At 45.2% G+C, this 15,608-nt stretch overlaps 1 protein-coding gene across 1 annotated transcript in view; it reads left to right on the top strand.

Annotated features, from left to right (window-relative positions):
* Positions 1-15,608, top strand: part of DNAH3 (dynein axonemal heavy chain 3) — a 348,463-nt gene that overhangs the window by 122,050 nt on the left and 210,805 nt on the right. Inside the window, 2 exon segments of the mRNA XM_040440318.1 lie at positions 1,351-1,529; positions 7,536-7,720. Coding sequence (XP_040296252.1) covers positions 1,351-1,529; positions 7,536-7,720 — 364 coding nt within the window.

Raw genomic sequence — 15,608 nt, 5'->3', positions numbered from 1 at the left:
ATTATCTGTGTGCTGTGTCATCACTGTGTGCATTATCTGTATGCTGTGTCATCACTGCAGCATTATCTGTATGCTGTGTCATCACTGTGTGTATTATCTGTATGCTGTGTCATCACTGTGTGCATTATCTGTGTGCTGTGTCATCACTGCGGCATTATCTGTGTGCTGTGTCATCACTGTGTGCATTATCTGTATGCTGTGTCATCACTGTGTGTATTATCTGTATGCTGTGTCATCACTGCGGCATTATCTGTGTGCTGTGTCATCACTGTGTGTATTATCTGTGTGCTGTGTCATCACTGCAGCATTATCTGTGTGCTGTGTCATCACTGTGTGCATTATCTGTATGCTGTGTCATCACTGTGTGTATTATCTGTATGCTGTGTCATCACTGCAGCATCATCTGTACGCTGTGTCATCACTGCAGCATTATCTGTATGCTGTGTCATCACTGTGTGTATTATCTGTGTGCTGTGTCATCACTGTGTGTATTATCTGTGTGCTGTGTCATCACTGCAGCATTATCTGTGTGCTGTGTCATTACTGTGTGTATTATCTGTGTGCTGTGTCATCACTGCGGCATTATCTGTATGCTGTGTCATCACTGCGGTATTATCTGTGTGCTGTGTCATTACTGTGTGTATTATCTGTGTGCTGTGTCATCACTGCGGCATTATCTGTATGCTGTGTCATTACTGTGTGTATTATCTGTGTGCTGTGTCATCACTGTGTGCATTATCTGTGTGCTGTGTCATCACTGCAGCATTATCTGTGTGCTGTGTCATCACTGTGTGCATTATCTGTATGCTGTGTCATTACTGTGTGTATTATCTGTATGCTGTGTCATCACTGTGTGCATTATCTGTGTGCTGTGTCATCACTGCAGCATTATCTGTGTGCTGTGTCATCACTGCAGCATTAGCTGTATGCTGTGTCATCACTGTGCATTATCAATATGCTTTGACATAACAGCGTGCAGGAGAGACTGGCATAACGTTGATAATGGTCATGGGACAGAAGGGACCCATTTAAAGTACTTACATGCAAGCTGTAAATTTAAACACACAAAAAAAGAATGTTTTACCTTCACATTCACAAATCACTTTGTGTGTATAACGGTTTTACAGGATGTCACTTGAATGTCAAGTAAATATGGGTTTTGTATGTATTCTTGAAATATAGTAGAAATACCATGACAACCATAAGTACTATAAAATATCTTTTTTTGCAGACTTGATACCTTTACATTATTATTGTTTTGATTATTTTCTGTAATCTCTGCCAATATCATATGTTTCTCTGTTGTACTTTATTAGTAGTTTCATGTACCGGTTAATTTGTTTTGCACAGAAAATCAATAACCTGTCACAGCTACGTGGGGAGATCGCATCTATGCATGTTACCGTTCCTCTGGCCATGTTCTGTTTGGATGCATTGTGTCTCAATGAGGATCTCTGTGTCAGAGCCCAAAAGCTGAAGGATCGTCTGGTTCAGTTTGAAGTGGATGAAAACAGGCAGCTCAATAAGAGGTGAGATCTGGAGGTTTCATTTGACCAATCGGCTTGGAAGGGCCCCAGAGTTCATAGCGGAAACCCATACAAGCAAAGAAAGATCATACACCCACCCTACAGATGTCGCTACAGGTTAGATTAAAACCTGTGAGCCCAATGCTAACTACCAAGCCTTTGTGCTGGCTAGGATAGTATTAAAGGGGTTGTCTCACTTCTACAAGTGGCATTTATCATGCAGATAGTTAATACGGGGCACTTACTAATGTATTGTGATTGTCCATATTGCCTCCTTTGCTGGCTGGATTTATTTTTCTATCACATTATACACTACTCATTTCCATGATTACGACCACCCTGCAATCCAGCAGCGGTGGTCGTGCTTGCACACTATAGTAAAAGGCACCAGCCTAGTGTATGTGTACTCCCGCGGTCCCAGCCACCAGAGAGAGCGGCACTTTTTTCTATAGTGTGCAAGCACGACCACTGCTGCTGGATTGCAGGGTGGTCGTAACCTCTGGATACGAGCAGTGTATAATGCAATGTAAAAATACATCAAGCCAGCAAAGGAAGCGATATGGACAATCACAATACATTAGGAAGTGCCTGGTATTAACTTTCTCTACATGATAAATGCCATTTGCTGAAGGGAGACAACCCCTTTAATATTACTATCATAAGTACCTTCAAAATGGTACTCATTAAGGATCCTCCTTTGGACACCAGTTTACATTGTATGTAGGTATATATTATCAGAGAATGGAAACTGTTAATAGTGGGTTCACATCACATTTTATGCCTCCGTTTGACATATAAGTTAGAATAAAAAGGACACAAAAACACAGCACACCACTTTCTTGTATCATGCAGAGTCCAGTAAAAAAAAAAATTATACTTTTTTTTACAATGGTAAAAAAGTATACGTATTTTTTTATAATGGAACTCTGTGGTGAAGGATGCCACTGTATGGCATCAGTTTAACGTATACATTAAACAGATTTGAAAAGGTGGCAAACCTGGTGATGTTGGGGGGAGCAATCTGAAGTGTATCATGGCCTCCTGACTCTCCACCGACAGGTGATGTTGGGGGGAAAAAAGGATTGGGCATGCTGAAGGTTTAATGCCCGATCCTTTTGTTTGCAGGTGAGAGCTGCTGCTAGAGGTGTCTGCCAGCAGCTTACTACTCTTTTCCAACTGGCGACACATGTATGCAGCCAAACCAAACATACTGTAATGACCGGCGTCGCGCAAAGGGAGGGAAATGGGAAGGCCCTGTCCAAGGGAGAGGGAAAGGTGGTGACCCCTGACTCACCTTGCGGCTGGCACCTGACTGCCCTGACGTCCCTAGACGGGTTCCTCACCCGTACGCCGATCACGTGCCTAAACCCTGGCTTTCCCTAAGATGAGCCCTATGTAGTGAACGGGGCGGTGGGATCACTAGTCTGCACCACTGACACTAAGAGGAAAACACCAAGGAGAGGACAGACAATACAGACAAACATATAATCCCAGGTGGGCGACAACAGCAGACCACCAAGGCCCAACAGGGATCCGGAGGGTAACGTTCTGGAACAACAACCAGGGAACACAGCTACACAGCTCCAGTGGGTCAGTATAGAAGTCCAGGCAGGAAGCTCTATATCTGGCAACCAGAGAAGTGGGAGAGGGGAATATAAGGAGGTTAGAAGTGCTGGACAAGAAACAGCTGAGGAGAAGCTACGGATCCCTGAGTGAGCCAAAAAGGATTGCAAGGCAAACCCAGAAAGCTACCATTACGAAACAGCACTGTCTTTGTACATAGAGCGCGCAGCCACCCGCTGCGACTTCCTGACCCCGGGTATAACGGAGTCAGACGTGGCTCTTGACACCCTCGTGACACATACATGCATATGGCGATTTGGGTGAAAAAGTTGTTGACTCAGCGAGCATTAGGCCAAGAGCTGTTGAAGATGTATGGGCACCTTTAAACTGGCGAAAAACATTTGTTTGGCCAATAGCTATTTCTCCTGATCCTCCCAGCCACACATGCATATGTAGTGAATGGGGTGAGATGAGAAAGCTGCCGTCAGTCTCTTTTAGCAGCAGCTTATCTCCCTGCTGATAAAAGGATCGAGGAATTGAATCCAATGTGCCTAATCCTTATCTCCCCCATCAGCCACCTGGGGAGAGTTGTGGAGCCACCCTAAACATTGGATGATTGTCCAAACCCACCAAAATCAACGGGGTCAGCCAGTGCACATCTAATATGTACTGCCGGCTTTAGAATGTCCAATATCAGATTACAGGATAGTTCCTGTGCCAAAGATAACAAATCCCAGAAATCAAATGTTCTGCATATTCTCCATGCACTGGACCAGCAGGGAATGCTGAGAAATTTCAGCTTTGAAGCTTGCAGGAGCTCTGTGAAGATTGAAAGATGCAATTCAAGGATGGACATTTTTATTGGCCTCCAAGGAATCAATTTTTATAACTGCTCTGTAATGAGCATTTCCAAGATTTATAGTGTTTGATAATGTAAATGTATAGTCGATGGCTACATCAGTGACATTTGTTTTCCTTTCATCTCTTCATTTGCTCCATGGACTGCGGTAAGGTAGGTACCCTTTTAGACTTGTTAGCTGTGCGTAGGTTTATTTGATCTAACATGACAGCAGTGTTATTTTTAATTATATATAGTTCGATGCCGTGTCCTTTCATTAACATGTGAGTAAAAACATTTTAAAATGAAGCACACTTGGGAAACTTCTTCTTATACTGTGTGCTGAGCGCATAGGTTATTTGATGAGTCAACTGGAAAGCGCCATTTTTTAAACAGACTTTGGGTCCATTCACACGTCCGTTGTTTCTTTCCTGATCTGTTCCGTTTTTTGCGGAACAGATCTGGACCAGATCTGGACCCATTCATTTTCAATGGGTCCTGAAAAAAAATCTGACATTGAGCTGTCCGTTTTTTTTCAGGACCCATTGAAAATGAATGGGTCCAGATCTGTTCCAGATCTGTTCCGCAAAAAACTGAACAGATCAGGAAAGAAACAACGGACGTGTGAATGGACCCTTTTAGTGATTCTCACATATATACAGTGGGGAAAATAAGTATTTGATACACTGCCGATTTTGCAAGTTTTCTCACCTCCAAAGAATGGAGAGGTCTGTAATCTTTATCGTAGATTCACTTCAACTGTGAGATCCAGAATTTAAATAAAAATCAAGAAAATCACATTGTATGATTTTGAAATAATGAATTAACATTTTATTGCATGAAACAAGTATTTGATCACCTACCAACCAGCAAGAATTCTGGTCCTCACAGACCTGTTCGTTTTTCTTTAAGAAGCCCTCCTACTCTGCACTCATTACCTGTATTAATTGCGCCTGTTTGAACTTGTTACCTGTATAAAAGACATCTGTCCACACACTCAATCAATCACACTCCAACCTCTCCACCATGGCCAAGACCTAAGAGCTGTCTAAGGACACCAGGGACAAAATTGTAGACCTGCACAAGGCTGGGATGGGCTACAGGACAACAGACAAGCAGCTTGTTGAGAAGGCAACAACTGTTGGCGCAATTTTTTGAAAATGGAAAAAACACGAGATGACTGTCAATCTTCCTCGTTCTGAGGTTCCATGCAAGATCTCGCCTCGTGGGGTAAGGTTGATTCTGAGAAAGGTCAGAAATCAGGCCAGAACTACACGGGAGGACCTGGTCAGTGACCTAAAGAGAGCTGGGACCACAGTCTCAAAGATTACCGTTAGTAACACACTACGCCGTCATGGATTAAAATCCTGCAGGGCACACGAGGTCCCCCTGCTCACACCAGCTTATGTCCAGACACATTTGAAGTTCACCAATGACCATCTGGATGATCCAGAGGAGACATGGGAGAAGGTCATTGGTCAGATGAGACCAAAATAGAACTTTTTGGTATCAACTCCACTTGCCGTGTTTGGAGGAAGAAGATGAGTACAACCCCAAGAACACTGTCCCAACCGTGAAGCATGGGGGTGGAAACATCATACTTTGGGAGTGCTTTTCTGCAAAGGGGACAGGACGACTGCACCGTATTGAAGGGAGGATGGATGGGGCCATGTATCACAATATTTTTGCCAGCAACCTTTTTCCCTCAGTAAGAGCATTGAAGATGGGTCGTGGCTGGGGCTTCCAGCATGACAATGACCCGAAACACACAGCCAAAGCAAATAAGGAGTGGCTCCATAAGAAGTAATTCAAAGCCCTGGAGTGGCTTACCCAGTCTCCAGACCTGAAGCCAATCAAAAATCTTTGGAGAGAGCTGAAACTCAAGGTAGCCCAGCGACAGCCCTGAAACCTGAAAGATCTGGAGAAGATTTGGATGGAGGAGTGGGCCAAAATCCCTGCTGCAGTGTGTGCAAACTTGGTCAAGAACTACAGGAAGCGTCATACAATGTGATTTTCTGGATTTTTTTTAGATTCTGTCTCACAGTTGAAGTGTACCTACGATAAAAATTACAGACCTCTACATTAGGTGGGAAAACTTGCAAAATCACCAGTGTATTAAATACTGATTTTCCCCACTGTACATTCACTGGTGGGAAATGTACTAAATTGAATGTGTCATCAGAAAATGACCTGTTGTTTAAATCATCATTTTCATTTTTTGTTTAGAATTTTGATGAGTTCTTTTTTTAATTTTCCATGTTACCATCTACAGTATAATTAAAGAGAATCTGTCACTACATACCTTGACGTCCAGCCAAATGAATTGCTAGGTGTGCGCTGCCCCCCTAAATAAAAGGCTCTTTCTCCCATCCAGGTCCTTGCCTGCATTTCAGAGTAATACATTTTTTTCCTCATATGCAAATTTACAGCTCAGGCGTCACCATTGCACTGTAAGCCACGTTCGTTAATTCTGGCCATCCCCCTCCCTTCCCGCAGTCTTAAATGACAGGGCCAGGCATGTGTTGTCTCGCCTCGCCCTGTGTTACTGCGCATGCGCTGTCGCTCCAGTGTTCAGTGCGAGCACAGTACAGCCCTACTGTTTGCCAGGGCTGAAGTCATCTCTACTGTGCATGCATGTACTATCGTTTCAGGAATTGGTGCAGCAGTGCACGCACACGCACTGCAAAAGCTGCAGGATTTTAATTTTTTTTTTCAATCTGGAAAATAGTGACATGGCTAGGGAGCTGGCATAGTTTTCTGGTGCACATGTTGTTAAACGAGTTGGCTCCCCTCCTCCCGCTCATCCCCTGCCTACTTTTGGCGAGGGAGGTAGAAACATGCAGTAGGCCACAATTTTGTGTCAAAACGGCATCTGAACCAAAAATTGTTAAATTTGTTCACCAGAAAACTGGATGCAAAGATGAGACATTCCCCATTGCATTCATCTATTGAAGGGCTTTTCCATAATGATGACCTATCCATTTAATAGCTAATCAATTTCAGATCAGTGGAGGTCTGACTCTTGGCACCCCATCAGTAAGCTGTCTGTAGGGCTGAAGCTGTCTTGCTGTCCTGTGACGTCATGTTCATTCATGTTCTTTCTACAGCTCAGTCCAGGGGAAGACACTGACTGTAGAGAGCCTCTGTGCCAAAGTGTATGGGACCCTTGCTTCTTAATTTATCAAGGATAAGGGGCTCATCAAAGTGCTTACTGTGACTTTCAAGTTCCTCCCTTATCTGATATATCAGAATCTCTGTGTCCATTTTGATAGTGGTATGGGCCTTCTTGCCTATAGGGTCAATTGTATGTCTGCCCCTGGCTCACTCCCATTCAAGAGAATGGGATTAAGATGCAATGCTAGCTATAGCCACTACAGATTATACAGCGCTGTGCCATGGCCCCTTCAAACATCTGATTGGGGGTGCTGCTAGGAGACTGACCTCCACCTCTCTGATATTAATGATCTATTCTAAGGATACTGTAGGTACTTTCAGAGTTAGAGCTGCTGTTATAAGACAACCCTTCTAATGGAGATGATATAATAGTAGCTGTATGGTACTGTTTTTACCGACCACACTAAATGGGCTTTTTACTTTTGTCTTGCTAGTATTTGTTTGAAGTACAGCAGAATAGCAGACAGAGTCAGCGAGGTGCCAGCTACCACTGAAGATCTGGTGGCTCTTGCTGACTTCTTGAGGACCTCAAGTGATGTCACCGTTTATAAGCTGAAGGATGAGATTGCAGAGGCTGCAAGTCGATTAGCGTTTCTTCTGGATTACGCAACTCTTCAGTGTAAGTATTAGATCACAACAACGGTTTGTGTTTGTTCTTCCTTGACTTCCCAAAGGAGTTATCCCACCATAACAACTTATCACCTATCCTCACGATTGCACAGACCCACACAAATCACAAAACAGAGTCCCTAAGTCACTGGAGTAAAGGGAGCGACAGTTATGTATGCGCACTGGCACACCATTGAACTCTTGAGATGGCCAATAAGAAGCTGAGAGCAGAACCAGAATAGTTCCATTGACTGGATAGGTGATATGTAGGTGTTCTTTTAGTGAGGCACCCCTTTAAAGGGAAACTGTCATCATGAAAGTGCAATGTAAGCTACACGTACCGTGGTATAGAGCAGAAGCAGCTGAGCAGACTGATTGTCACGGATGGTGTTGCAGAAAGCTGGAACTTATAAATAAACATCCGACTGGCTTGATCCCAAACTAAGGAGCATATGGGTGAGCCCAATAAAACCCCTAGAGCTCTCCCTGACTGCTATGCCCATGCAAAGATCTTTATGGTAGACGATTGCATGCCCTCGTACCTTATACTATGTGACACCTGAAAACCCTATAATAGTGAGGGGACACGACCACCGGCTCCCTGCACTTAATACGGACGGAGTCAGGGTCACCTACAATCAAGCCAGCAAGAAACACAAATAAAGAAAACAGACTTATCTGAGGAATCAGGAGAAGCAGCCTCCACCAGTGAACACAATCCAGGAAGAAGTATAAACCGCAAAGTGAGGCAGTATGGGAGGGAATATAAAGGGAGACAATCAGTGCAAATAGGTGACAGCTGGGAGAAGGAAAGGAAAGTGAAACCAAAACAAAGAACATCATACAACATGTAGAGAAGAACGTCTGCCAGATCTTCTCACAGAGCTGGCGGTGACAGTACCCCTCCCTCTACGGGTGGACTCCGGACACTCAGAGCCCACCTTCTCAGGATGAGACCTATGGAAAGCCCTGATGAGACGAGTGGCCTTAATGTCCGCCACTGGGACCCACATCCTCTCCTCAGGACCATAACCCTCCCAATGAACGAGGTACTGGAGAGAACCGCGGATAATGCGAGAATCCACAATCCTAGAGACCTGAAATTCAAGATTACCATCAATAACAATCGGAGGAGGAGGGTACAGTGGGTTGGACATAAGGTTTTAATAGGGACCTGTGAAAAACATTATGGATCTTCCAAGTCTGAGGAAGATCAAGACGGAAGGCAACGGGATTGATGACGGACAAGATCTTGTAAGGCCCAATAAACCTAGGACCCAACTTCCAGGAGGGAACCTTCAGTTTGATATTCTTTGTAGACAACCACACCAGATCCCCCACATTCAGGTCTGGACCAGGCACACATCTCTTATCCGCCACACGCTTATATCTCTCACTCATCCTCTTCAGATTACCCTGAATCTTTTGCCAAATAAATGACAAAGACGAGGAAAATCTCTCCTCATCAGGTAAACCAGAAGACCCCTCTCCAGAGAATGTCCCAAACTGCGGATGAAACCCATATGCACCAAAAAATGGTGACTTATCAGAGGACGCCTGGCGACGGTTATTTAAAGCATACTCAGCAAGGGACAAAAAAGAACACCAATCCTCCTGATTCTCCGCCACAAAACAGCACAGATATGTCTCCAGATTATGATTGACACGTTCGGTCTGACCATTCGACTGCGGGTGAAAAGCAGAAGAGAACGACAACCGAACCCCCAAGCGAGAACAGAAGGCCTTCCAGAATCTGGAAACAAATTGCGTGCCCCTATCAGAAACGATGTCTGAAGGAATGCCATGCAATTTAACAATGTGATCAACAAACGCTTGCGCCAGCATCTTAGCATTGGGTAACCCAGGAAAGGGAATGAAATGCGCCATTTTGCTAAAACGGTCCACTAGAGGCAGGTCCGTAATGAAGTCCATGGACAGATGCGTCCAAGGACGGGAAGGAATGGGTAACGGGAGGAGAGAACCTGATGGCCGTGAATGAGGGACCTTGGCACGAGCACAGGTCTCACAGGCTGCCACAAAACCCTCCACCGTCTTACGAAGAGCCGGCCACCAGAATCTCCGAGCAATGAGATCCACTGTGGCTCTACTCCCCGGGTGCCCAGCAAGGACAGTATCGTGGTGCTCCTTAAAAACCTTGTGTCATAAAGCGAGAGGCACAAACAACCTCCCAGGGGGACAAAGATCAGGAGCCTCTGCCTGGGCTGCCTGAACCTCTGCCTCCAAATCAGGATAAAGAGCAGAGACGACCACCCCTTCAGCCAAAATGGGACCCAGGTCTTCAAAGTTCCCCCCTCCCGGAAAACAACGTGACAGGGCCTCTGCTTTCACATTTTTAACCCCAGGGCGGAACGTAACAACAAAATTAAACCTAGAAAAGAACAAAGACCATCTGGCCTGTCTCGGGTTCAGACGCTTGGCCGATTCCAAGTAGGCCAGATTCTTATGGTCTGTAAACACGGTAATAGAGTGTCTGGCTCCCTCTAACCAATGGCACCATTCCTCTAAAGCTAATTTGATGGCCAACAACTACCTATCTCCCACATCGCAATTTCTCTCTCCAGAGGAGAGTTTCCTTGAGAAAAAGGCACACGGTCGCCATTTGGCAGGAGAGGGACCCTGAGATAAGACCGCACCCACACCCACCTCAGAAGCGTCCACCTCAACAATAAAAGGTAGAGAGACATCAGGTTGTACTAAAATGGGAGCGGAAGCAAAACTCTCTTTGATACTAGAAAAGGCCTTACGCGCCTCTACCGACCACGAAGAAAAATCTACCCCCTTTTTAGTCATTTCAGTGAGTGGCTTAACAACAGAGGAATAATTCAAAATGAACTTTCTGTAATAATTGGCAAAACCCAAAAACCGCATCAGCGCCTTCTGATTCTCAGGAAGCTCCCAATCAAGCACAGCGTGGACCTTCTCAGGGTCCATGCAAAAACCAGAAGCGGAGAGAAGAAAACCAAGAAATTGAATCTCCGGAGCCGCAAACACACATTTTTCCAGTTTAGCGTACAATTTATTCTCCCGCAGAATCAGCAAGAACTGACGTAGGTGGTCTCTATGAGTCTTGAAATCAGGAGAAAAAATCAAAATGTCATCCAGATACACCAGTGCAAATTTCCCCATTAAATGATGAAAAATGCTGTTCACAAAATGTTGGAAGACGGCCGGAGCATTCATCAAACCAAAGGGCATAACCAAATTCTCGAAATGACCCTCAGGGGTACTGAAGGCTGTCTTCCATTCGTCCCCTTCCCTGACCCTGACTAGGTTGTATGCCCCTCTTAAATCCAACTTAGAAAAAACCTTAGCCCAAACAATCTGGTTAAACAGGTCCGGGATCAGAAGAAACGGATATGGGTCACGAACCGTGATACGGTTCAGCTCCCTGAAATCCAGACATGGTCTTATAGAACCATCTTTTTTCTTAACAAAAAAAAAAAACAGCGGCAACAGGTGACTTCGAGGGTCAGATGTGTCCCTTTCTCAGGCTTTCAGAGATATAAGTACGCATAGCGACTCTTTCAGGTTGGGAGAGATAGTATAAACGTGATTTTGGCAGTTTGGCGCCTGGGATGAGATTAATAGGGCAGTCGTACTCCCGGTGCGGGGGTAACTCCTGGACACCACTCTCAGAAAACACATCCGAAAATTCAGAGAGAAAAGATGGCACAGTCTTGGTAGAAATCTCTGAAAGAGATGCCGTGAGGCAATTCTCTCTGCAAAACTCACTCCAACCATTTATTTGCCTTGCTTGCCAATCAATGGTGGGGTTATGTTTAGTGAGCCAGGGTAGCCCCAACACTAGAGGAGTAGGTAATCCGCTTAAGACGAAACATTGTCTTAAGCGGATTACGAAACATGAGCGTCACCCACAGTCAAACGGATATTGTGAACTATGTCCTTTAACGATCTTTGAGAAAGTCGAGTGGAATCGATAGCAAAAACAGGTATATCCTTTTCCAAAGTGCATACCTGGAAACCATGCGTTATTGCAAATTGATTATCAATGAGATTGACAGCTGCTCCACTATCTACAAAAATCTCCCAAACAATGTTCTTGCTGTCTAGCGCCACCCTGGCAGGTAGGAGAGAACGGGAACTACAAGTAAATGGCAAACCTTCAATTTCCACATCAACCTTGCCAATAGTAGCAAATGGAAAGTTTTTAGAGGGTTTTTTCTTTTTGTTTTTCTTTTATTACCCTCATTGGCGAAATGATTTATACCCCCACAACAGAAACAAACCCTCCTCTGAGAGCTGAATCCTCTAATATCAGAGGCAAGCAAACCCAGCTGCATGGCCTCCTCCTCAGAGGATATTGAGAGAGACTGAGACCCCTGCGCACTGAATGAGACAGCCCCACTGTCCTTGGACTGAATATGACAGGAAGGAGTAGTCTCCTCTCTCTCTCTAAGACGCCTGTCAATGCGAACAGCTAGAGACATGGCTGACTCTAACGATGCTGGTCTCTCATGAAAAGCAAATGCGTCTTTCAATCTTTCCGAAAGACCATGGCAAAATTGACTTCGGAGTGCAGCATCATTCCAACCAGAATCAGCTGCCCATCTCCGAAATTCTGAACAATATATCTCTTCGGACTGTTTACCCTGGCATAAAAGATGCAGCTTAGATTCAGCCAGAGCAATACGATCCGGGTCATCATATATCTGTCTCAAGGCTACAAAAAATTAATCCACCGATCGGAGGACCGGCAGCGAAAAGGCCCAAGACTGAGCGCTATCCCTGAGCAGCGAGATGATGATCCCCACCCTCTGCTCCTCATCATCAGAGGAATGGGGAAGTAGGCGAAAATGGAGTTTGCAAGCCTCTCTAAAGCGAACAAAATTCTCACTACCCCTGGAGAACGTATCCGGAAGCGAGATCTTAGGCTCGGAACATTCTCCATGAACGCAAGCAGAACCGGTCACCTGAAACTGAGACACAGTTTTACGGAGATCTGCTACCTCCAGTGAAAGACCTTGCATGCGGTCAATCAAGGCTGAAACCGGATCCATGCTTAAGACGGTTATGGCGGTTTATAATGTCACGGATGGTGTTGCAGAAAGCTGGAACTTATAAATAAACATCCGACTGGCTTGATCCCAAACTAAGGAGCATATGGGTGAGCCCTATAAAACCCCTAGAGCTCTCCCTGACTGCTATGCCCATGCAAAGATCTTTATGGTAGACAATTGCATGCCCTCGTACCTTATACTATGTGACACCTGAAAACCCTATAATAGTGAGGGGATACGACCACCGGCTCCCTGCACTTAATACGGACGGAGTCAGGGTCGCCTACAATCAAGCCAGCAAGATACACAAATAAAGGAAACAGACTTATCTGAGGAATCAGGAGAAGCAGCCTCCAGCAGTGAACACAATCCAGGAAGAAGTATAAACCGCAAAGTGAGGCAGTATGGGAGGGAATATAAAAGGAGACAATCAGTGCAAATAGGTGACAGCTGGGAGAAGGAAAGGAGATGACAAAGTGAAACAAAAACAAAGAACATCATACAACAGGTAGAGAAGAACGTCTGCCAGATCTTCTCACAGAGCTGACGGTGGCACTGATACATAGTTTTTATGGGAAAAGATTCAGTAAAACTTGTAATTTGTTCATTTAAATTCCTGCTCAAGCTGGGCTTTGAAGTGAAGAAAGAGGCCCTATCAGTGATTGACAGCTATCTGTATACACCGCCATAGAGAGAAGGCTGTCAATCACTGATAGGACCGCCCCCTCATAGAGGGAAGGCTGTCAGTTACTGATAGGACCACCTCCTCATAGAGGTAAGGCTGTGAGTCACTGATCGTACCTCCTCCTCATAGAGGGAAGGCTGTCAATCACTGATAGTACCTCCTCCTCATAGAGGGAAGGCTGTCAATCACTGATAGGACAGCCTCCTCATAGAGGTAAGGCTGTCAGTCACTGATAGTACCTCCTCCTCATAGAGGGAAGGCTGTCAATCACTGATAGTACCTCCTCCTCATAGAGGGAAGGCTGTCAATCACTGATAGGACAGCCTCCTCATAGAGGTAAGGCTGTCAGTCACTGATAGTACCTCCTCCTCATAGAGGGAAGACTGTCAATCACTGATAGGACCGCCTCCTCATAGAGGGAAGACTGTCAATCACTGATAGGACCTCCTCATAGAGGGACGGCTGTCAGTCAGTGATAGGACTGCCTCCTCATAGAGGGAAGGCTGTCAGTCACTGATAGGACCGCCTCCTCATAGAGGGAAAGCTGTCAATCACTGATAGGACCACCTCCTCATAGAGGGAAGGCTGTCAATCACTGATAGGACCACCTCCTCATAGAGGGAAGGCTGTCAATCACTGATAAGACCGCCTCCTTCACTTCAACGCCCAGAATGAACAAGAATTTGAATGAATAAAACACAAGTTTTACTGAACCTTTTCCAATAAATCTATATACCACTCTTCTCAGCTCCTCCTGCTCTATAACATGCTGCCTACAGTTCAGACACCATTTTCAACATGACCGGTTCCCTTTAATACAATCTTTCCAATAAACCTTTGTGGTGATGTGTACAGTATAAAAAGTGCTGTGAGGCGTGTATATTCCACCCAGATACCTCAGCTGGGTGAGATAACTAAAATCCAAAAAGCTGCAGTGGTTTTAGCAAAGTGAAGTTTGCTGAGGCGTTTTGTCTAGATGTTGTTCTGGGCTGGATTTCATGTGGACTGGGGGATAGGTTTGGTAGTGGGATCTGCCAGTCCACACCCTTTCACTATATATATTGTCTTTTGCCAGAGGTGATCGCAGGTGAGGCCTGCTGCTGTAATCACGGAGGGATAAAACAACCCTCTGTGTATGATTTGGGGGGGGAAAGGCTGAGGAAGCCTGAGAGGCACTGTATGGTCTCAGCCAGGAGGGCTGAGGGGCCAATAGACTTTGTAAAGCCTGGAGTTTGGGGGCCCAATGACGCCTACGGAAAGAGGGTCGCACGATCAGAGTCGAGAGGACTTCTGGACCATCTCCCCCCAAAGGATGTTGGTGTGGTGACAGCCTGGAGGCTGCTGGACCGTATATGGCTGAGGAAGCCGGATCTAATCCCGAGTGTGAACGGCGCTCTATAGGTGAGGTAGAGACAACACGTGTCTTAGGTAGAGCCCAGACGGGCAGGTGTTTATTTTCGATGTTTATGTGTGTGATGGTGATGAAGTGCCAAATTAAAGCACCTCCCCGTTGTCAGAGGAGAAGTCTGTGATTGCTACCCACTGAGAGAGAGTGATCCCTTACACCTTGTTGAAATAATGGTATCTGTACAAACATATAATACAATATAAACTGAAATGGGACTAATGAGATCATAGGGTAGCTTTATCTAAATGCTTCCTGCTCACCCTAATTAAATTATTGGGCTAATAGAGGGGTCTCTGTAATACTAACCCATCCAATCACATGTTCTATTTGATGGTTTTGAAAGATACTGCATACTGTGCCATCAGCTGGATCAGTTACAGTGACAGCCGAAGTGTTGTAGATGCAGAAGGTACTTTAGCATTTGGGTGATTGTCAGGAAAACCATGTGGCAGATTGGGCATGCAGTGAAGATCTGTGTACCTAAAGGTGGCTTTACACGGCCCGATTGTTGGGCAGATTATCGCACGAACACTCATTCCCAATAATCTGCCCATGTAAAGGTGCCGGCGATCACCCGGTGAAAGATACCAGAAACAATGAATCTGAGGATGAGCAATAGTACTAGCCATTGTTCATTCCTATACAGTGGAGAGGATCTCTGCATGTAAATGCAGCGGTCTCCTCCACTGAAGAGCATCCATTTCTTTGGGAAGGAATGCCTCCTTCCCAACAATTGCCTGCTTCATTGGACTACGTTAACTGGCCT

This window comes from Bufo bufo, chromosome 7 (genome assembly GCF_905171765.1).
Source record: "Bufo bufo chromosome 7, aBufBuf1.1, whole genome shotgun sequence".
Classification (NCBI taxonomy): domain Eukaryota; kingdom Metazoa; phylum Chordata; class Amphibia; order Anura; family Bufonidae; genus Bufo; species Bufo bufo.
This window is presented reverse-complemented; position numbering and strand designations above follow the sequence as displayed.